General features: G+C 43.5%; 1 protein-coding gene and 1 long non-coding RNA gene across 3 annotated transcripts; both read left to right on the forward strand.

Annotated features, from left to right (window-relative positions):
* The first annotated feature begins 64 nt into the window (after positions 1 to 64).
* Positions 65 to 18,432, forward strand: LOC147644450 (uncharacterized). 2 transcript variants are annotated; one of them, XR_015270489.1, is made up of 3 exons: positions 65 to 266; positions 1,233 to 1,390; positions 18,283 to 18,432. It is a non-coding gene; the product is annotated as an uncharacterized LOC147644450 (long non-coding RNA). The 2 variants fall into 2 exon arrangements; XR_015270490.1 differs by lacking the exon at positions 18,283 to 18,432 and adding an exon at positions 1,706 to 1,971.
* On the forward strand, positions 5,709 to 9,294 carry LOC147644451 (uncharacterized). Its single transcript, XM_086827610.1, has 2 exons — positions 5,709 to 8,916; positions 9,005 to 9,294. The coding sequence occupies exon 1, from the start codon at positions 6,823 to 6,825 to the stop codon at positions 8,779 to 8,781; it is 1,959 nt and encodes a 652-aa protein (XP_086683736.1). The 5' UTR covers positions 5,709 to 6,822; the 3' UTR covers positions 8,782 to 8,916; positions 9,005 to 9,294.
* Positions 18,433 to 23,326: the final 4,894 nt, after the last annotated feature.

Consider the following 23,326-nt stretch of genomic DNA (forward strand, 5'->3'; position numbering starts at 1 on the left):
TTTCCAATGCAGGTTTGTGAGCATGCGCCAACGTACTGACATTTAAAACAGTTCCAGTATGCATAGCAATATGTATATTCATTCATACAAATATGTAGTCAAAAATAAATAAGAATTTAAAATAAAAAAAGGCACAAGCTAGAATGTCATTGTGTTTAAACAAGGCAGAGTATTACAGTAGAATTGGATAAGTTACCTATAGTCCTTCACACGAAATTACAAATTACAAATTACAATTTCGAAATGCAGCTATTTAAAAATTTAATGTATATCAGGTTTACTTCCAATAAACGAAAACTTGTATAAAAACAATATAACAACCAGCTTTAAACATTTGAACTCATCGACTCTGAGATATGACTATTTTTTTAACAAATTCAAATTTGCAATTTTATTTTATGAAAATCGGACGTTTATGTATACCATATAGCTGCCAAAAGAAGGTAAATTAAGGGAAAAGTGCAAAAATGAATGTAAATGTAAAACTGTATTTATAATATAGACCTATGTATTTACAACATATATATTTTTATTAATGGAAATTTGAATAAACATCTACATATTCCAATCATAACAAGAACGGAAGCTTAGTTCGACACTCCGAAGTTTATAGACCCATGCAGATAGAACTTTGATAGGAATTAATACAATATAAATTATATTTATTTATTTTAAAAAACAATAAAGTAATGCGCCTGCTTCATTTCATTCACTTGTACATAGTACAGTTTTACATTCACAATTTTGTATTTTCCTCTATATCTTACGATCGTGTGTATGGCAGCTATATGATATATTCGTCCGTTTTAATATAATATAATATAAAAGGGCTATATCTCAAATTTGATGGATATCTGTTGAAAACTGAACAAGTTATATATGTACATAAGTTTAATTTTATTAATTTCTCGATCGTTCCTATTTGTCGTTTTTGACCACTCTTATCACTCTTATCTTATAACTTGTATTGGTGCTTTTTAATACTGGCATTTAAATTAAACGACTACCACACACATAGACGCGTAGCATGTCCAACGAACACACGATCACATATTAACCGATTCTTCTATACATATGCATTTTGCACTCGGTACTTCGTAACGTAAAATGCAATTAATGAGCATGTTGTCAAGACTTTAAGTGGTTTAGCTTATAAAACTGCAGTTAACTAGAGATAACTGTCAACCTGTCAAGATTCCTTACTAAAAAGCTAATGTGTTTTCCTATTGAAGGGAATTCTCCCACGATCGCTCACTTAAGAAAAGATCAGTGCAAACGGATTGAATGCGTGCGACAATATGCGCACTCAGTTCACCAAAATGGGGATGTGGGTGACACTTTTAACGGTATCTCAACGAAGTCGGAATACGTTTCAAAAAGGATAGAAAAGGTGAGAAAGAATGTTTTGATTTTTGTAGCTCTACATATAAACTAGGTTTGTCTCAAGAATAAGTTTTAGTTTGCGATTTGAATTAAGATTAATATCATAAAAACTCAAAAAATATTTAAAAGCTCATCAAAAGGGTGAAAATGTAAAATCTTGTGAAATATTTAATTTTTGGAGGAACATTACATTCAAAACTTAATTAAAAAAACCTCTCAAAATACAAAAACAAAAAATAACATCTTTAAAAACATAACCAACATCAAAACCACAATGTACTCCAATAACAACATAAATCCAATTTTCTTCTACTCCTGACAGGAGTGCCTCCCCATAAATTTGCAATGGCATCACCAGTTCGTACCAAATTATATAATTGTCAATTCACAGGACAATTTCAAGATGCAGCATAAGATTATATACCTGCTTTCTTTCACAATTTATCGAAATGTGATGCACACTTATTTGAGAAATGTAGAAAAGAATATGTTGGAAATCAAATTATTAGATACCATACATTTCATGCCGTTTAGTCTAGACAGCCTTGTAGGAAATTTAAATAAAGGGGATTTTATTATTCACTATTATTCATTTTGTATGAAAGCTTATTCTCCTATGACTACTTAGATCCTGATCAAAAACTACAAGATACTTGTCTCCCACCAAGGAAAAAATTATTTAATATTTAAACAGATTTAGAATTTTTTTAATTTCATTATCTCTGTGCAGTTTAGGCTGCTTAGGGGGGCGATCCTGCCCGCAAGGACTCGGCATGGAGGCCCAAGAAATTTCCACGTCGCTGGCGAAAGAGTTAACCCGCCAGGGTTGAAAAGATAAAGGCGGGGGCGTCGTGGTAGTTTTCTGAGCGTCAGCTTTTATTCGCTGCTTACATGAGACTCACTTAAAAAGAAATAACGAGCTCCCGGTCGGTCTGCCTCGGGAAATCGGCAATAGTTGGAACAAATAGCTCGCTCCTGAGCAGAGGCGGCACAGAGGGCCACTCACCTCAACATCCTGCCCCCCCTTGCAATCGCTCGGGTTGCAACAGGGTCGATGCAGCTATAGCTGACGGCAGGCTCCAGACACGACGCAACCGCGACTCATTACTCGCGTAAACATATCCGCGCCTAGGACCACCGAGATGGTCGCCGTTAGATAGAACCGCTTGTCGGGCATGGTGATGTCGCGGTAGTGGGCCCGCACCGTCTCGCTTAGCTCACGGATTGGAGTGCGGAGTGGGTCGACGGAAGCTAGCCGCCAGCGACGCGTCGATGCAACTCGTCGGTGTGCACGGGTCAATGAGCGCTGCCGTGTCGAAGTTACACGCTCCGGTGTCGATCCGTACCAGCGCGGTCGGAAGGACATTAACGCTGTGTCGCTGCAGCAGCGAAGCGCTGAAGCCGCGCTCTGCGGGCGTCCCTGGCCAATGGTTGACGGTTGCCCTTGCGCGACGGACGGGCGAGGGTCGGCCGTGGAGTGACGGAGGCCGTCCGAGGAGCGGCTGCAGATTGCCGAGAAAGGGCGACGGCGTCCCGAGACCGGCGCGCATTCTGCCGCAGCTGGCGCGGAGTCAGTGGTCTCTCAGATAGGTGGAGCAGCGTATGATGATCCAGGCCACACGCAGTCCCCTCGCTGGCACGTTCCGTCCGAATGCTCGTGAGCCAAGCAGCTGGGACAGTACTTATTAGCGAGGACCGCCCGTAGCCGCTGCTCAGCACTTAGGTGCAGAAAACGACGGCATCGTCGTAGTGGGTGGATCCCCCTGCAGACTCGGCAACGGTAGGACAAGATACCTCGAGTACATCTGCTTTCTTGAGTGATGGCGGTGCGAGGGATCGTGAAGACGCTAGTTCGGATCCCATGTGCTCAGGGTTGCGCAGGGGGAGCGTCACGACATATGTTTGGTTTGGTCGCTTGTCCCATTGTGCGGGAGAGCGGCGATCAGCTGGTCGCTCGCTCGGTGTTGGATAGTGCATACGAGGGAGAAGGGATGAGATAATAAGAACAGTCTGCATTTGCGAACGACGAGGAACGCACGCCGCCGATCTAACGCCGTATTATTAACACACACACGTCTGTATATAGAAGCTTAAATTAAATATTGAATTTATTCGCTGAGTGTTTGATCTTGCCTGGGGAACCCCTCTTACAATGACCTCTTGCTAATGATACAAGGGGACACAACTATTCATGGTGGCCCATGAGGGGAACCTGCAAGTTAAAACATTAAAGTTGGCAATTTGGTGTGTAAATAGATTCCGTTAGATCGCGGCCGCGTTAAGTTTGCAAGTCGGCTCGGCAAATTGCCTGAAAAGAGGAAAGCGATACATAGGCGCAACAACGGCGGTTTTTGGAATTGTCGAGACGATTTTCTTCTGCGCTTATTCCCGGCCTCTCGAAACACGGGAAAGGAAACGACGATACACAGGCGCCGCAGCTGCAGGTCACGGAACTTTTGAGACGCTTCTTCTTTGTTTTCGCTGCTTCTGGAGGGTGGAATCTTGTGTGTAAACGGAGTAAGTGGACAAGTTGCGTGCGAGACAAGAATTTACCGAATTTTCAAATTACATGATTTTTGGGTTGGAGAGTTGCGCTAAGTTTGTTTTACGTTCGGCAGCATGAAATCTGACTCGGAGGCTCCGACTTTGGAGCAGTTAGCAAATTTGCAGGCAAATCGTTACCAATCTCTCAAATCAGTCTTGCAGAATTTTAAGAAGGATTCGCCATCGAGGAAAACAAGAATTTATCTAAAGAAGCGTCTGGAACAAGTGGAAGAGACGGGAGACAGATTCCGTGATCGTGAATCTAGAAGGGTTTGCGGGCTCAAGCTATGCCGGGAAAAGTTTCCTGTCGGAATTCGAGGAGCGCTATATGGACGCCTATTGCGCCATCGCGGAGGACTTGGACAAACTTGGATCCGAGATTCCGGCACCGCCGCCCCCAACAGGTGGGGGCGCCGACCCGGAAGTGCGACTGAACATGCCACAGATGGCTGTTCCCAAGTTCTCCGGTGAGTGTATGAGCTGGCCAGGATATTATGACGCCTTCATGAGCCTCATACACAACAACAACAATCTGAGTAATGTTCAACGGTCACACTTTCTCAAAGAGTCGTTGCCACTAGGGCGCGATAATGACATCCGACAAATGCAGCTCATGGAGTCAAACTACGCCGTGGCGTGGGGAATGATGATTAAAAGGTATAATAATCCTCGTCTCGTCTTTTCTCACCACATGAACGCTATCTACGCTTTGCCCAGGTTGCGAAGAGATAGTACAGAATTAATAAGATCGATGTTAAGCACGGTCAATGTTTGCCTGGCTGCATTCCGCCGCGTTCAAGCCTTGGACGGGGAATCGCAGCACTGGTTGGCGCATTACGTAGCATCGAAGCTGCCCAAGGAGACCCATAACGCTTAGGAGCATCATCAAGGAAGCGGCGCCGCCGTTCCGACCTACAAGGAATTGGAATCATTTTTGAATGATCGGCTGATCATAATGGATGCGATTGAGAACCGAAGCTACCCTAGCAAACGAGTGCGAGTGCATAATGCACAGGAGCGCTTAGGACGGGCGAATAGCGCCTGTTACCACTGTGGGGGCGACCATATTCTGCGTCGTTGCACAGCCTTTCTGGCCTTGGACTGCTATCAGAGAAAGGATATAGTGAGCAGAGCGAAATTATGTATTAATTGTTTGAGTAAGTCACATGCGCTGCCGCGCTGCACCAGCAACAAGAGCTGCCAAGTATGTGGGCAGCGCCATCACACCCTGTTGCACTTCCCAGTAATGGCTCAGCCGGTCCGGCCTTCAACGCCGCATCTTAGTGCACCCACAGCCACGGAGAACGTATCTCAGCAGAGCCGGCGGCCAATTTCGAGTCAAAACCCAAGCGCATCTTACAGATGCCATTCGGCAACGTCGCCGAATGTTTCTTCGAGGAGCGTACTGCTCGCCACTGCTCGTATCACCGTGCGAAATCCGGTCAACGGGCTGCAAGCCATCATTAATGCTCTCATTGATCAAGGATCTGAGGCAACCATAGTATCTGAGCATGTCGTACAGTCCCTGCATCTGACGCCGGCCAGTACCCGAGCGTCCATTTTTGGGGTCGGCCCCGGGGTTGGTCGTCGTTGCAAGTATAAGGTCAATTTCGAAATCGGCAGTATTATTAACCCAACTTTTTCTTTAGAGGTCGATTCAGCATACGTTCTCCCTTCGGTTACTTCCTGCCTGCCGAGTCTTAGCTTCACGCCACAGCGTTGGGATCATATTCGAGGGCTCTCGTTGGCAGATCCCATATATATATATATATATCTATAGTGCCATGGTCATAGGAAGATCTCAGCAAATGGCGCTTAATCGGTTCCTACAATTGGAAAGACGCCTGTCCAGCAGTCCAGACCGGTGGAGCAAATATGTGGATGAGATCGAGGAATACTTCGCGCTCGAGCAAATAGCGCCGGCTGTGGGCAGTGAAAGTAGTTCATTAAAGAATACTTCCACTAATATGCATGTAACCTCTTGTGTACTCCCACATCACGCTGTCTTCAAGAAGGAGCCTCAGTCGGCAAAACAGCAAATCGTGTTCGACGTCTCCTCAAGGACAAGCAACGGAAGGTCGTTAAACGATATTTTGTGGACCGGGCCTACACTGCAAAACGACATGTCGCAGGCATACTCAATTAGCGGAAATATCGTTTCGTTTTCACGGCGGATATACAAAAAATGTATCGCTGCATTGATGTGCACCCGGAAGACGCCCAATATCAGCGGATTTTATGGAGGGCGGCGGATGGATCGATCCACGTTTATGCATTGTCGACGCTAACGTTCGGAACGGCTTCTGCGCCCTTCACGGCCATCAGGGTCATTCAACAGCTAGCGAAGGATGAACGGCGTTCATTTCCTAAAGCGGAAGAGGTGTTGATGCATGAGATATACGTGGACGACATTCTTTCCGGAGGACATTCGATAGAAGAGACGGAAGACAAGAGGACCCAGGTGGCGGGGGCGATAAAATCCGCGCGCATGGAGTTGCGGAAATGGTCCAGCAATGAAGCGAGTATCCTGCTCTCTATTCCGTTGGAGCATCAGTGCAGTCAGACACCATTAAACTGGGATACCACGGATCCTATCAAGGCGCTAGGAATGTATTGGATTCCAAATAAGGACTGTTTCAAATTTCGGATCAATTTTGAGATACCGGATAGCATAACCAAAAGGATGATTCTATCGAGCATAGCAATGCTGTTTGACCCGCTGGGTCTCATCGCGCCGGTCATCATCTCGGGAAAGTTAATACTGAAGGACGTAACTATGGCGAAGAAAACGCATGCAGACGGAACTCTGGCAACTCTGGATTGGGACGACGAGGTTCCTAATGCGCTTGCGGAACGGCGTTTCGGGACGGCTTGCTAAGGATCGGCGATATTAGTATGCAGCGGTGGATTCATTATTCTCCTGGAGCCATAGTTTCGGCTCAGCTTCACGCCTTTTGTGACGGGTCGTCGACATCCTATGCAGCTGCGACTTATTTAAGGGTCCAGCACCAAGATGGAACGTGCTACGCCTCTTTGTTGGCCGCAAAGTCAAAGGTTACTCCTACCAAACCCTTGACCATACCTAGGACGGAGCTGAGTGGTGCCGTACTGGCCGTCAAGTTGGTGAAATGGTTAACCGCGGCCAGGTGGATAAATGACCTCCCAATCCAGACCTTTTTCTGGACGGATGCTACAATTCTTCTGCATTGGCTACACGGGGACGTCAATAGATGGAAGACCTTCGTCGCTAACAGGGTCGCCTTTATTCTGGATCATTCTACGCCATCGCAATGGGGGCATGTAGGGACTAACGAGAACCCAGCAGACTGTGCGACAAGAGGGCTATCTCCGGGTGAGCTAGCGGGCTACGGCTTGTGGTGGCGAGGCCCGGAGTGGCTTACACGCCGTCAAGGTGACTGGCCCTCGACGGAGGTCGGTCAGGCCGACATGAATGATGCCGCCTTAGAGGCGAAGACGGATAAAGTTCGCGTTCACCACACAGTCCCGCTGCCATCGTTGATTGAAAGATTTTCGAGTTTCACCCAGGCCGTGAGAGTCGTAGCGTACGTAATTCGGTTCAAGTCCAATATTGCCGAAAAAGGAGAGAGGCGCACCGGTCCCCTAGGCATCGAAGAGCTCGACCATGCTCTATTCGCTATCGTGCGCATCGTCCAAGGGGAGTCTTTCGCATCGGAGCTGACCGCTGTAAAAAATTCCAAACGGCTGCCCTCCAGAAGTAAGCTCTCAAGCTTGTCACCGATCTTAGTGGAGGGCATACTGCGAGTAAGGGGGCGATTGCGCCATTCTGGTCTGTCGCACGAGCGTCGCCATCCAATAATCATTCCATTCTCATTCATTTCATTCTCATCATTTTACACAACTAGTAATACGCTATTCGCATATCTTGACTCTGCACGGGGTGTGCAGCTAACTCTGGCGCACACTCGCCAACGGTTCTGGATACTGACAGGAAGGCAGGCGGTGCGATCGATTGTACGGAAATGTGTGAGGTGCTTTCGGGCCCGGCCAATCACGTCGGCACAGCTTATGGGAGATTTGCCGATACACAGAGTGAACCCCCCTAGTCGGCCATTTCTGGCGACTGGAGTTGATTACACAGGCGCTATAGAGCTGAAGGCAGCGCGGTTGCGAGGAACAGCCGTTTACAAAGGATACATCGCCGTTTTCATTTGCCTTGCAACAAAGGCAGTGCATCTAGAAGCGGTGACAGGCCTCACCACGGAGCATTTTCTGCTAGCACTGGGAAGGTTTACCGGTCGGCGAGGTATCGTTCAACATCTCTACAGTGACAACGGAACTAACTTTGTCGGCGCGGACAATCTGATGAAGGCATTCTACGGTAAGCTTCAGGAGGACTATGAGAAGCTCATAGCCCCCAAGCTCACTTCGCAGCGGACCACCTGGCACTTTAATCCTCCGCAGTCGCCCAATTTTGGCGGGCTGTGGGAGGCTAATGTGAACTCGGTGAAACATCATCTCAAGAGGGTCATTGGGGATCGAAGGCTCACCTATGAGGAGTTGTCAACGGTGCTCATAAGCATAGAGGCGTGCCTCAACTCCCGACCGCTCTGCCCTCTCACAGCTGATGCAGATGAGATCGAGGTGCTCACACCGGCGCACTTTTTGATTGGGGACTCCATGCTGGCGCCTCCGGAATATCGACCTCAGTCCAAGTCCTTCGTGGAGCACTTTCTAGTCCAGCAATCGATGATAAGGCATTTCTGGAAGGCTTGGAGTCGAGACTGGCTAGCCAATCTGCAGCAGAGACCCAAGTGGTGTCAGGAGACTGAGGGCATTCAGCTCCACGACCTCGTCATCATCAAGGATAACTGATTTCCGCCGTCGCAATGGCTACTGGGGCGTGTCGTGGAGTTGCACCCAGGGACTGACGCGTTGGTCCGGGTTGTAACGCTTAAAACCAAGCAAGGCCATTTAAAACGGTCAGTGTCAAAACTTTGTCCACTGCCGGTACGTTCTTAAGAGCTCTCACTTTGCGCACCTCAACCATAATGAATTGTTTCTTGCGCACGTTTCTTGTCTCATTTCTCCATACTAGATTCTACCCCGCCTACCACCATGCAGGATCTGGACAAGCGGAGATGTTTCATGCTCAGTCTAACATTGGCGGGCGGCATGTTTGGTTTGGTCGCTTGTCCCATTGTGCGGGAGAGCGGCGATCAGCTGGTCGCTCGCTCGGTGTTGGATAGTGCATACGAGGGAGAAGGGATGAGATAATAAGAACAGTCTGCATTTGCGAACGACGAGGAACGCACGCCGCCGATCTAACGCCGTATTATTAACACACACACGTCTGTATATAGAAGCTTAAATTAAATATTGAATTTATTCGCTGAGTGTTTGATCTTGCCTGGGGAACCCCTCTTACAATGACCTCTTGCTAATGATACAAGGGGACACAACTATTCAACATACTTGCCACTCATCCCTCAGGGTTGTTTGGACAAAATTACGATCACAGACTTCATCGGCTTCCGGGACGTTACTTGTTGGACCTTCCTCTACCTCCCAGAATTTCGCGAGGAGCTGATCTAGCGACTCGTCGTGGACGCAAACCACTCATGTGGAGAAGGCACTCACACTGCGGGGAGTGACAGCAGACAGAGGGCCTGTCATCACCCATCCGAAAATAATCTCCTGTCGGATAAGCGACCCGCAGATGTTAGTTTTGGAGTTGCTAAGGAGGACAGACTGAAGAATATCGGCTCCTATCAACACGTCAATTTGGGAGCTCTCGAAGAACTTGGGATCTGCCAGGAGGACGTCGGGAAGCCCTTGTAGAAGGTCTCGCGGAATCGGATACGAGGGCAGATTGCCGGACAACTGCGGAATCACATATGCTGCAGTCTCTACATGTAGCCCGGGTCTGGCAGGTGAGTGAATTGAAAAATGGCACAATTTAATAGACTGTGCAGAAACAGACTGATTAAGGCCGGAGATTTGGGCTTGAATGACCTTAAACCGGAGCTTAATCAGGTTGAACAGCCGATCCGCGATGAAGGTTGCCTCGGACCCTGCTGCTTCTTCCTAATGTAGTCGAAGCGACCATTCACATCCATATCAACTAAACTTTGATATAAGCGAGCAGGGTTATTCCCGCCGAAACAGAGATCGCACCCCTTGGGGGCAGGAACCACTCGGGTCTCGTACGAATTGAGCCTGCGAGTTGGGGCGCTCGTGGGTGCCGATCTTGGCGGAACTGGCCCCGAACCGCTAGGCCTGACGTAGTCAATGGCCTCCAGGGTACGATGCCGCTCTGTCAAAAAAGCATCTAACTCCCTCCATGTTGGAATTTGGGCTTTGTTATGTATGGATTGCTCCCACAGCGAAAGTGTTATGTTGGGGAGCTTGGAGGACACCATATAAACCAGGATGCAATCCCAAGCCTCGACTTGAATCGAGGACATCTCTAAGGCTGCCAGGCAGCTTTGAATGGTGCCGTGCAGATCCTTCAGCGCGACTCCGGATTCCTGAGGCACAGCCTGGATATTGATGAGGATCTTCAACTGGCTGTTGACCAACAACCGTCGATTTTCGAAGCGTTCGGTGAGGCTTCGCCAAGCTGAGGCGAACCTTTCATTGGTGAGCGGGGCCTAAGACACAATGGCATTTGCGTCGCCACTGGTTTTCGAGAGGAGGTGGAACAACTTTTCAACTGGGGTGATGCGAGAGTTGTGAATGTAAATCGCCGTGAATAGATCTGTGAAGGTGGGCCAACAAAGATAATCGCCCGTGAAAACCTCTGTATCCACTGGTGGCAACCGACAACCGGTTGGAGGAGGGCGGGGCGTGTGGACACTGCTAGCCGCAAGAGCTGATTGAGAGGCGGCTTGAGATATTGTTTCCTCGAGATTGGCAACACACCTCGAAAAAACGGAATAACAGTAGCTATACTTTGACTTCAGCACTGTCGAGGTGGCCTTGCCGTCGTCGGACACGGAGAGCAGTTCTCATAACTTTTCTCCACCTTTTCCAACAGGGCCCGGATTTGGTCCCTATGGACTTGACACATGAAGGCGGAGAATTGTTCAGTCTCCGGGGTCCCCAGCGTGTGGATATTCGCCTCGAATTGACTGACACGGTCTGTGGTGGCAATAAACCGTTTGAGAGCGACATCTATAGCATTTTGCGCCATTCTGACAACTGACCGAGTAACTCTAGGCGAGGGACCTGATAGTGTATCGACGGATTCGTCGCTTTTTGCCCTTGGAATGGCAGTGGCAGCCTTGGCTTCAGTTGAGACGCCCGCGGAGATGCGGATTGGGACCTATCCAAGCGGATGGAGCGGATCGGACGCGGTTTCTTGTCGTCTCCCGTGTGCAATCTCGGAAGCGAATGCTGCTGATCAGTGCTGGTCAACTGTCGAATGGGAAATCGGTTTTACAAATGCACTGTCTTGATCGGAAAAAAGTAGAGAGATGACGGACGAAATGTATATGGAACTCGGGATGCGGGTTTAGGCAGTGCGTACGACGAACAAGCGGAATAGAGCTCACAGAAGGCTGGAGGATACGAAAGGATCCAACAAAACTTAACGGAATGGAGGTACTGAGCTTAGATATGTATTTATTGTGAATTATTAAGATGAGGATTTAACCGCTGTATTACACCGACGGCAAGCGGTGCCTATGTGAAGGCCCCAAGAAACGAGGCGGCAACAACAACAACACGGCCTCTGCGGTGACGAAATTGAAAACAATTAGAACACTTGCGTTTGCGTTTCGGTTTTGTTGCTAATTGTTTCGTTCACTTTTAATTTTTTAAAATTTTATTATCGGGATTAGTTCCTGGAATCGTTGGCAGAAAAATATATTGGGAAATATATGGGCATGTATGTAAAAATGAACATTGTGTCAGGGCACAGTGGAGCGCCGAGAAGTGGCTTGTATTAAATTCCGCGAACAAAAATATGTATGTTGTATGGACACGGAACAAAAGACGTTATGCCGACGGCAAGCGTTGCCTATGAGAGGGCCCCAAGAAACGAGACGGCAACAACAATAACACGGCCTCTGCGGCGGCGAAATTGAAGACAATTAAAAACACTCTCGTTTGAGTTTGAGTTTGGCTGCTCAGCTCAGAATAGTGCGAAACTTGCCCAATATATTTATGTATGTATGTAATGATTGTGGAGATCGATGCTAAGCGCAGAATAGCACGAAGCTTGTCCAATGTAGGTATGTATGTAAATTGTTATTTCTTTGATATAAATGAAAATAGGATAAATAAAATTCGGATAATTTTAAATCCTTGGTTCACGAAATGTATTTCTTTAAAGTTATTATGCCTTTTTTTGTAACACAATTTCACTGTTCACGGATAACTTTTTTTTGTCTGTATGGAAATAAGGGCACAAGTTTAGAATGCGTGTGTGTGTATGTAGCTGCACATAGGCCTCGACCAAAGACTATACACTCTATACACTCTATGCCTCGACCGTTGGCCAGTGGATGGACAAGGGAAATCCGAAAGAAACTGCTGAAAGTCTGGCGGCGCAAACAAAACGGACACGGAGGGATACTTTCACGATGATGCTAATTTGACTTTACTTGTTTTTTTACATTTAAGAATTAGTTATTTTCATTTTTAATGATATCTTCTAATACTGTGGTTTCTGTGGTTGTGAATCCGAATAAACTCAATATGTTATATTTTGCCTATATAATTACATATATTAAAATAGTTATTTCTTCTTTTATTAATCTGTAACCTTTTTCTCTGTGGTCCTGATAATGCCTCCTGAAATTGTAAAAAGGCTATTTCTGCAGGAGACCTTACAATCAGCTCCTGGCTGTGCGAAAGCATCTTGCCAGGACTGACTTTAAGGACATATTATAGAGTATTCGTAAAGTTCATGATAAGCTCTTTGCGCTGGATAATCAATTTAATAGCCTTACGCTATTAAATTAGTCTCCTAGGCTCATAAAAACCGCAATTGGAGGGCAGCATGTAGGCGGATCCCAACAACCTGCAACAAGCACTCAGCAGCAGCTTCAATTGACAAGTTCATAAGTTCTTTGCGCTGGACAATCAATTTAATATCCTTACGCTATTAAATTAGTCTCCTAGGCTCATAAAAACCGCAATTGGAGGCAGCATGTAGGCGGATCCCAAAAACCTGCAACAAGCACTCAGCAGCAGCTTCAATTGACAAGTTCATGATAAGTTCTTTGCGCTGGATAATCAATTTAATAGCCTTACGCTATTAAATTAGTCTCCTAGGCTCATAAAAACCCCGCAATTGAAGGGCAGAAGGATCCCATCAACCTGCAACAAGCACTCAGCAGCAGCTTCAATTGACAAAGTCGTCGACCTTAGCATTAATTCCAAGAGTGCTGAGATCGAGCGCTAAAAAATATTTGATTTAAAAATGCAGCGTATAGGAATAACTCTTTTCAGGCCCGATTAGAACACTTCAACTTCTACGTCATCTGTTTTTGCAATATATTTTTTTTTTCATATATATATATATATATATATATGTATTTAATTGGTCTGATTTATACAGGTAATGAATTCATTTTTATTGAATGTGATCCGTTGTACTATCCGCTAATCCGTTCTTTTCTTAAGAATTAAGTCGCCTTAAAATAAAAAAATCTAGGCTGTAAACTTAATTTAAGCTGACCTGTTCTTAAATTGCCCATTCAATTTATTTATAAGCTCTGTCAAAAAATTCCAAGCTTAATGCGCAGTGTTATAACAACTACTTGACTCGTTGCGTTTTCCATTTCTCAAAGGACCCATAAGAGTTTTACCATATTGGCAACACTAAACGTAATCCTAAACGATCTGCCCACTGTTCTGACTAACTCCAGAGTACTGATATACGCTGACGCATCAAGCTTTGCATGCAACATCAAGACGTCGCCTGCCTGTCGGATATTCAAACAGTAGTAGGGAAACGGGATTTTCGGGACCTTTGATGTCGGCAAAAGGGGTAATAAAAATGCAAATAATGGTTTAGCTGTCAAAAAATTTAATTACTTTGAGTAATAAAAATGCAATTAATGAGGGTTAGCTGTCAACCTGTCAATGGATGGGGTAATAAAGATGCAATTAATTAGGGTCAGTGTATGTAAAAGGACGCTTGTGAACAAGCGTTTAAGCGCCCCAACAAGGATGTGGATACGAGTGGGAAAGGGAGGGGAGCGATCCCGAGCGATCCCGGAGCGCACGTGTACGTTCCCACGACCCCTCACTTAAAGAAAGGGACGGGGGAGGCAATTAAAAAGGTCGCACCGCAGCGATCCTGGGCCGCATCGATCCCGTTCACGCACGTGGGCGTTGACCCACAATCCTCACTTAAAAAAGGGACGGGGGTGGAATTGTAGAAGGATGCTAACGGAAAAATCGACGCTCTACTCGATCCTGGAGCGCACTTGGACGACCACCCACGATCCTCACTTAAAAAAGGGATGGGGGTGGAATTGAAGAAGGGTACATGTCACGTAACACAATAACCAAAGTACAACCAAATAAATGACGTTCACTACGAGCGTGTGATTTTCCTTGTGAGATAGGTCATGCTTACACACACGCACACACGCACACACGCACACACGCACACACGCACACACGCACACACACACACACACACACACGCCACCACCCCATCCTTTCACATATTCCAGGAAGGATCACCCTCACCACCCTTTCTTTCATTGACCAAAAGATGTGTCCTTCTTTAGTATGGAATTGTGTCTTTTAAGTGATGGAGTGGTAAATCTGAAAAAGTAAAAATGCTGAAAAAAAAATCCCCAAGCCATTTTTCCCTATGAAAAATGCATATATATTTATTTATATATTATAATTTTATTTATCAAATATAAATATCAGAAGCGATGTTCTAAATTAACATACATTTTCATAATTTTTAATGATTTTTGAGAGCGAACACTAAAAAAATGACAGGCGCACGTATTGAGACTATTTATGGGGAAGACAACAAATTTGCCACCTTTGAGCAATAACTACGAACGCACGAATAGGTCGATTATATGCTGTATTTTATTTTCGTTTTCTCTCTGGTCGGAGCTGCAACTACCGATCGAATTATTAGTTTCAATATATATATCAAAACGCTTACAATGTAGCTTAGCTCAAGATAAGGTGACAGAAGAAGACAGAGAGAAATAGATAAGAAAAGAGAGAAGCTAAGAGCGCAGCAGGTGCAGCCATACACCCATGCGCGCACAATTAGGCGCTAGCGGTCTGCTCCGAACATACTCCCCCCGTTGAAAGAGGTACTGTTTCCACTATATCGGCATCGTGGGGCAGAACGGCTTATACACATTTGCGATTTTGTGGCCTCCAATTGGCCAACAACTTTTCCGAAATGGGGTCAAGAAGGCAGCTGGCCTTCCTACGGCAGCAAGTGTGCCACCATCAAAATAATTCGTAGGATCCTTGACGACGGCAGCTGAGACAGACTGAGGAGTTGACGCACTCGGCAGCCCTCCAGACACGATCCAACCAAGTTTGGTGTTCTGAAGGGTTGTCAACGCGCTACCCAAATGAATTTGTCCCGTAGCCATTATTTTAAAGAAGAGCACCAATTATGAGATCTATTCGATCTGATTGATTGAAGTGAGGATCAGCAAGCGAAATATTTTCCGGAATTTTCCATGATACTGCGTTTATATCGAAATGGGGCTGATACTCAGTGATACTATCAGTCACAACCGCGGAGAATGAGGCACGATAGCTTGCATCCCGGGATTGCGCTAGAATGTCGACTGCCATATCAGAACTCAAAGAGGATTCCCCAATCCCAGCGAATAGGGCATGCGACTTTCGACAATTCAAATTAAGTTGATTCGCTAGGCGAGAAGTTATAAAGTTTAGTTGAGACGCCGAGTCTAAGATTGCTCGGCAAGGCATATATTCTCCAGCCTTGTTTCTCAAATATATGATCGCGGTTGGAAGCAACACGTAATCAACAGGCAAAATATCTGTGGGGCTTGGTGGAGGGTTCGATGAACGGTGATTAGGTTGGGATGATGAATGCGATGATGAATGTGATGATGCCAATCCTGATGAAAATGATGTTGATAGCTGAGAGTTGGGAAATGGATCGGATGATAGAGATAAGGCGGTGGATGGTACATATGGGTCCTGATTAAAATACAACAATGAGTGGTGCTTCATTCGACAGTATCTGCAGTGCGTTGACTTGCAGTGCTGCAACCTATGCCCCTTGCGCAAACAGTTGAGGCATAGGTGCAACTTCTTTGCTTCTCTAAATCGAAGATTCGGGCTCAAATTTAGAAATCGAGAGCATTTTGGCAAATAATGATCGCTCGCATCACAAAACGTACATAGGGGAAGATTTGAGCTACCAACTGAAGCAATGAAGCTATACCCATGCAGGGCTTTTCCCACCTGCCGGCTTGGTATTTGCGTTACCAAGGCTTGATCCGAAATTTCCATAATCCTACACCTCCTTTGCAAGAACGACTCCACAGAATCCCACGTATCTAGGTTGTTGATGGACAAATCCTCTTCCCATTTTTCCCGCGTTCTCTGATCGAGCTTCCGTGCGACTATGTGAATCAGCCATCCGTCCAAGATTTGTTGCGTAGTGGCCAGGGTACGGATTGCTCGCAGATGCGAATTCATGCAATCGGTTAACTCCCGAAGACCCTTGGCTGATCCCTTCTCGACACCTTTTAACCCAAATAGGTAAGAAAAGAGAGAAGCTAAGAGCGCAGCAGGTGCAGCCATACACCCATGCGCGCACAATTAGGCGCTAGCGGTCTGCTCCGAACAGAGACCATTGTTGACATTATCATTCGCCCAAGAGCAAGATGTGAAATGTTGTCCATGTATATTTGAAACCAGCGGTGTATCAGGCATCCTCTGATAGAAATATTTTAACGAGTCCTCCAGATATTGCACGTGTTCGGGGAAAATTTTATTCTTATACATTTTCATGAAATTATTTTTTCTCATTACAAGTTGATGTATTGTAAAAGAGGTTGTGGATTTGGTTTTGCTTTCTAATGACATCATTTTGGATCGCTCCGAGGACGTCTACTCCCAATGATTATAAAAATTGAATGATCTTATCCTATAAAAATTTTTAGACGATACGTTGAACTAATCCACTCAATGGTGTATAATCAACTAGTCGATCATGGATGAGAAGGCAATATACCTTTGTATTCATCTCACTCGCCACACTTAGCTCTGTAGAAATTTTTACATCAATCGGTCCTGATTTTACAGACTCATTCTGGTATGAGAGATCAACAACAACGACAGGAGCCTTCCCTATAAACTCCATGGGGGATAGAAGTGCCCGTGGTCGATTGTAGTAGCTCTCTTGGAATTTTGTATACATGTCGTACAAGACGGCAAACCGATTCTCATTATATTTAATATTCAAATCCTCATAGGGATAGACTTCAGAATTTAGATATACTTTTGCATTTCTCAAATTGTTTGTAATTAGCTGTCCATTTAACGTAAATGCGATGACAGCAAAACGTGGGCGTTCCCTATTTGCAGACAACTTTACATTCCAGATATGATGTGTTCCCTGTACCAATGTTGGATTAATATAACAATCCCAACTCCGGAATGCGAGTGGGAGAGTAGCTCCACTTTTCATTAAACATTTTAATTTTAGCACTGTCACTTGGAACGATGTGGGGGATCTTCCAACATATGTTATGTATAGCAATATTGTGTGCTTTTCCATCAACTGTTTTAATATACATATCATCAGTGTTTTTTGTAAGCAAGAGAACGAGCTCATGTTTACAATTTAACACTACTTTTTTGTAGTTTCAGCGAATCCCACCAACATTTTTAAAGGTACAGAAAAGCTGAAATGTCCTCCCGAAGGAATATTGTCTCCACCACTCCACCCGGCATTACGACAAAGAACTCCTTCCTGTTGACCGACTGAGAGAAAGTTCTTAATAGTTGTTGTAATTCCAGTAAACCGTGTCCTATCCAATTCACACCCGTTCAACTCATATCTTATTTCACCAAGAAAATAGGCCATGCAATTATTTTTAATCATCCCGGTAACTCCATTTGCTAATTTTGCTAAGTGTTCCCTCAAAGTGGAGAAAACTTTTACATGGAAGGACATACAAATCATGGTTCTGTATTGTCATGAGAACTTCATCATTTGGGTAGAAGTTTTGTTGATATGGATAATAAGTATGTAGTTCTTTTTTAACAATGCTTTCATCATCGATAGGTTTTTCTTGAACATAAAAAATCTCATTAATTTGAATAATACTTGTAAGTCTTATTTAATATTAAATCCCAATGATTTTAAAATCAATTTATTTTTTAAAGTGAGCGTCGGCCGTTGATTTGAAGGACCTCGGGTTGATGATGATGATTTTGAAGATGATGATGCTTTCACTTCAACTGAAAATTTAATAATGTTATCAAAAGAGCTATGTAACGTCTTTTTATTATAAATAATCATTCTGTTGATCGTAAGTGAAGACGAATTGAAACAGTTTCTCCACGCAAATTAATTAATTCTCCGTTTTGATCAGTTATCCGTACTTCGAGTGTGCTTATTTCACTGGTGTTGACAGGTAAGTAAATCAAGTTGCGTGGTGTAATGTTCATTTTATATCCAGGCGGAACATTGATTCCAAATTCATGAAGGCCATGATTTGGTTTATTCCCCACATATGATCCACTAACAATGTTACACTCCAATCTAACAGAATTTATTTTTAAAATATTTACAGGGTTATCCGAGACGTAAAATTCATTTTCATTTGGTCTTAATTTACGCTTATTAAATCCAAATAATCGTCCAATTGATCGTTCATGATTAAAATATACTGTCTCTTTTTTAGTAACAACTTGAACTTGTAAAGTATTGGTGTTACATTCAATTGTTACACTATTATGAAGCTCATATTCCTTGAGCTTATTAAAAATATATTTTATTATATCCTCAAACTCATATGAGCCTATAGGTATTTCTATGACTTTGTTTCCAATATGAAATAGATTATTCCCCTTATCTACATTCGGTATAGAATTGAATGTATAAAAGTCGATTAGAGCACATTCATAATTACGATTTAACTCAATTTGAGGAAAAAAATGTGTTTCCATTTAAAGCAATTGTTAGTGATGTACTCATTATGAAGCTTAATCGTGAACTTTTTTTTTTATTAACTTCATTATACTTATATTATTATTTATTCGAGAATAATAAACTGATCGAATCCTTTTCTGTGTCGTCCAGTTTTCACATCATCATCCTTAGAGATTAGAAGAAATCCAAATTTATCTTCCCAACACCTTCTTGATATATTCATGAATGAATTATTATCCATATCGCTGTTAACATGATCTCGATATATACGACGTATGTTTAGTCATCCTGTTTAAACATTATAATAAAATTCGCGTTGCCTCGAATTAAATGTTTCGGAATATGTGTATACGTTTGAGATAAATAGAATGAATCAATCTTCCTATGTCGTCCCATACAAAAATAATCTCGAATATTATCTTGTTTTTCGGATGCGACATCATCAAATATCATAATGGAATTGTTTTTTGCTTCTTCCGGTGACAAAATACTATCATTTGACGAAAATGTGCAATATCCCATTCCTCGTATTGGTTTCACAAGATTTTCCAAATACTCATATTTTGGTTGATATAAACTCTTTGAAAATACGTAAATATTTTCAAATTTTAAGCCATTTGGACTTTCGATAAGACTTATCATCACATTGGTTTTTCCACAATTGGAAGCTAATTGTGTTTGGTAACAATGAACTGTGTCGTGGATGAGTAATTTCACCATGTACACCACCTTCAATGTTTCTTACTCTGATACTTTTATTTTGTCTTAATAAACGCATGATTTAAAGATAAGTACTTCATTCGAGGACAATCATTCGTTAATTGAGGTTGATATAAAATGGGGAAACATTTTGATAATATAATCAGTCATAAATCAAATGTGAAACAGGGAACTGGTATCATAAATAATTTAATAAACACTTTACCCTTTGAGGCTCATATACCTGGTACAATTACTGTGGACTTGGCGCAAACCTTGAGAAGCGATTACTTCGTGGTGACCGAGGGATCAATGGTTTAAATGAGGCTTGTCGGGAACACGACATAGCATATTCAAATAGCAAGGACTTGAGTGAACGACATAAAGCAGATTCCATCTTAATTGATAGGGTTTGGGATCGTGTAAAAGCATTGAATAGCAGTATTAGTGAAAGAGCTGCAGCATATTTTGTGAGCAACGTGATGAAGCTAAAGAAAAAATTTGGGATGGGAACAAAGCAGCAGAAAAAGAAAGTTGTAAAAAAACTCTTGCCTCAATTATCAGAAAGGCAAAAATCGAATTGCGAAAGAATAAACCTCTTGAATTATTTCTTGGACGTTGATGCACTAAGGTCAGTACATTCAAGTGGCCCGTATGACACCAGGCACTTGCCTGTTTGGGTTAGGTGTTAGTAAGCGCGATGGAAAATATAGGACAGAATACGAGGAAAATTGACTACCGGCGTGCTGCCAGATTGTTAGCTTGCATGCTTACTAAGTGTGTTAGTATTAAAGATTTTAATTTGGGAAGGGTATCTACGTTAGAGATTAGTGTGTACAAATCATTATAATTTGCACATAGCACTCTAAAAGGTTCATGCAGTTCAAAGGAGGTTCTACAGTGGCGCAACACTAATGGGATATAGGATCTAGTAGTTCTACATGGTACATGGAAATTAAGCTGACTCAACAAGTCAGCACTTTCCACATCACCATGTATAAGGTTAAAAATAAAGGTTATCCCTAGCATCGTTCTACGATTGGCTAAGGACGGCAAGTTTATTAATAGGAGTCTAATAGAGTAGGAAGGTAATCTTTGGTTTGCATCCCAATTTAAACCGCGTAGAGCGAAAAGTAAAAAGTTCTTTTGAACCGACTCAATGCGTTTACTATGGACGCCGTACTGAGGGCTCCAAACGCAGCATCCATATTCTAGGATAGGACGAACTAAGGAAGTATATAAAGATTTAGTAACACAGGGGTCATTGAATTCTTTCGACCACCGTTTAATAAATCCAAGCACACCCCTGGCTCTATTCACCATAGACGAAATATGATCAATAAAGTCAAGTTTTGGGTCCAAGCGGATGCCCAAATCGTCAACAGAATTAATTCTTTCCAAAGAGCAGCAGTTCAGCGTGTAAGTATCAAGCTTAGGAACGACTCGTGAGAATGTCATTAGCTTGCATTTCGAGTCATTTAAGTTTAATAAGCTTACACGGCACCAAGTTTGAAAATTATTAAGATCTGTTTGTAAATCCGACTGGCAGGCAACGTCATTGTATTGCACGCAAAGCTTGACGTCATCCGCGTACATAAGCACTCTGGAGTTAGTCAAGACTTTGGGCAGGTCATTTATAAATAATGTAAACAATAAGGGTCCCAAATGGCTTCCTTGCGGGACGCCAGATGTAACCCTTAGAACATTCCATATATTATTCTTAAAGAGGACCTTTTGCGTCCTGCCATTCAAATAACTTGAGATCCAATTAAGAAGATCACTTGGAAAACCCATTGAATCGAGTTTTCTAACGAGGAGAGAATTGTTAACAGAGTCAAATGCTTTACTGAAATCAGTATAGATTACATCTGTCTGACAATTATTATGGAAGCCCTTTATAATATAGGAAGAGAGCTCCAAAAGATTTGTTGTTGTTGATCTTCGCTTAATAAAGCCATGTTGACATGGAGAAATAACCGATCTACAAAGGTTCTGTAAGTGGGGGGTGATAATGTTTTCAAATAATTTAGGGCTGGCCGACAACTTAGAGATTCCTCTATAATTGCTGGCATCCAATTTGATTCCTTTTTTGTGGAGAGGAATAAGATACGATTCCTTCCAAATAATGGGAAAGTGGGAGGTTTCCAAGGACAAGGTAAACAATTTCAGAAGGGGATAGCACAGGGCGTCGGCACAATGCCTGAGCACACAGCCAGGAATTCCGTCGGGACCTGGCGAATAAACTGGCTTGACACGATGAAGATCTAAAAGGAGAGAGTTTCGTTTAGGCTAGGACAGAAAATTAAGTTTGATTTGGGTATATCGTAGGAATAGGTCTGGTGTAGATACGAAGAGATTGAATAGGTTGTTTGAAAAAACTGCGAAAATAGATCGGCTATTGCCTATCATTATTTGCGGTAGTATTTTCAAATGAAAGCGAGGAAGGATTTGTTTTAGGCTTACGTTTAGTGTTAACGAAATTATAAAACTGTTTTGGGTCCTGTGAGAACTGGGCCCTACAACGAGTTAAATAGTTTTTATAACACTGCGCGTTCAGCACGGTAAAGTTTGACCGAGCTGATAAATAAGATGAAAGGGCAGATTGAGAACCGGTGATTTTAAATTTAGCATACAGTCTAGATTTTTTATTTTTAAGTCGGCTCAACTCTTTAGTAAACCACGGCGGTTTATTCGAGCTTGGCGGATAATATAACGGAAAACATTCAGTAAAAAATGAATTCATGGCACTGTAAAAAATATCCACGGCAACAGCCATGTCAGTGCACATGTATAGATCAGACCAATTGAACTCGTCCGTTTTGCGAAAACATAGGACTTTATTGGCTGGACGGTCAGAAATATTCTGTACGTCACACCCAATATCAAGAGTCACATCGAAAGTTGGATGATAAGGATCTTCGGGCTGCGTCAGAGGCGCCACCCTTGCTAACCTGACTCTCGCAGGATCAGAGACGAAGCAAAGATCGAGCAACCGCTGTAAGGAATTTCGAACATGGTTGACTTGAGACAGCGAAATGTCAAACAAGCCAGCGATAAAGTCATGTTGTGTAGGTGTATGGAGAGTATTGGTGGAATTATTTGAGCACCAAATAGCACTAGGGATATTAAAATCTCCTAGAACTACCAACTGGTCTCTATCCAAAAGTCTACTGGAAACCATCTGAATAGCGGAAAGGTGATTCCAATAAATAGGAAGTTCCGACAGTAGAGGTATGTAGGAACAGGTAATAAAATGGAGCTACCTTTGATAGATAGCTTCACACAGAGGAATTCAACATCGTTGCATTCCTCGAAGGTTAATAATTCTGACGTGAGTGAGGAGTCCACCGCTATAAGAACTCCACCCCCGCGTCTGATAGAGCGATCTAGCCGATATACTGTGAACACAGCTGGAAAAACTTTGGAGCTCTGAATCTCCGGCTTTAACCAGGTTTCTGTTAGCACAATAACCTGAGATGCAAACGAAAGGCTATCAGAATACAAGTTAGGAAGCTTACTACGTAAGCCTCTTGCATTCTGATAGGAAATACCTAAGGAGTAGGTTAGTTTTTTGGG

This window comes from Drosophila serrata, unplaced genomic scaffold (assembly GCF_035046125.1).
Source record: "Drosophila serrata isolate PLE 108 unplaced genomic scaffold, ASM3504612v1 contig_180, whole genome shotgun sequence".
Taxonomy (NCBI): Eukaryota; Metazoa; Arthropoda; class Insecta; order Diptera; family Drosophilidae; genus Drosophila; species Drosophila serrata.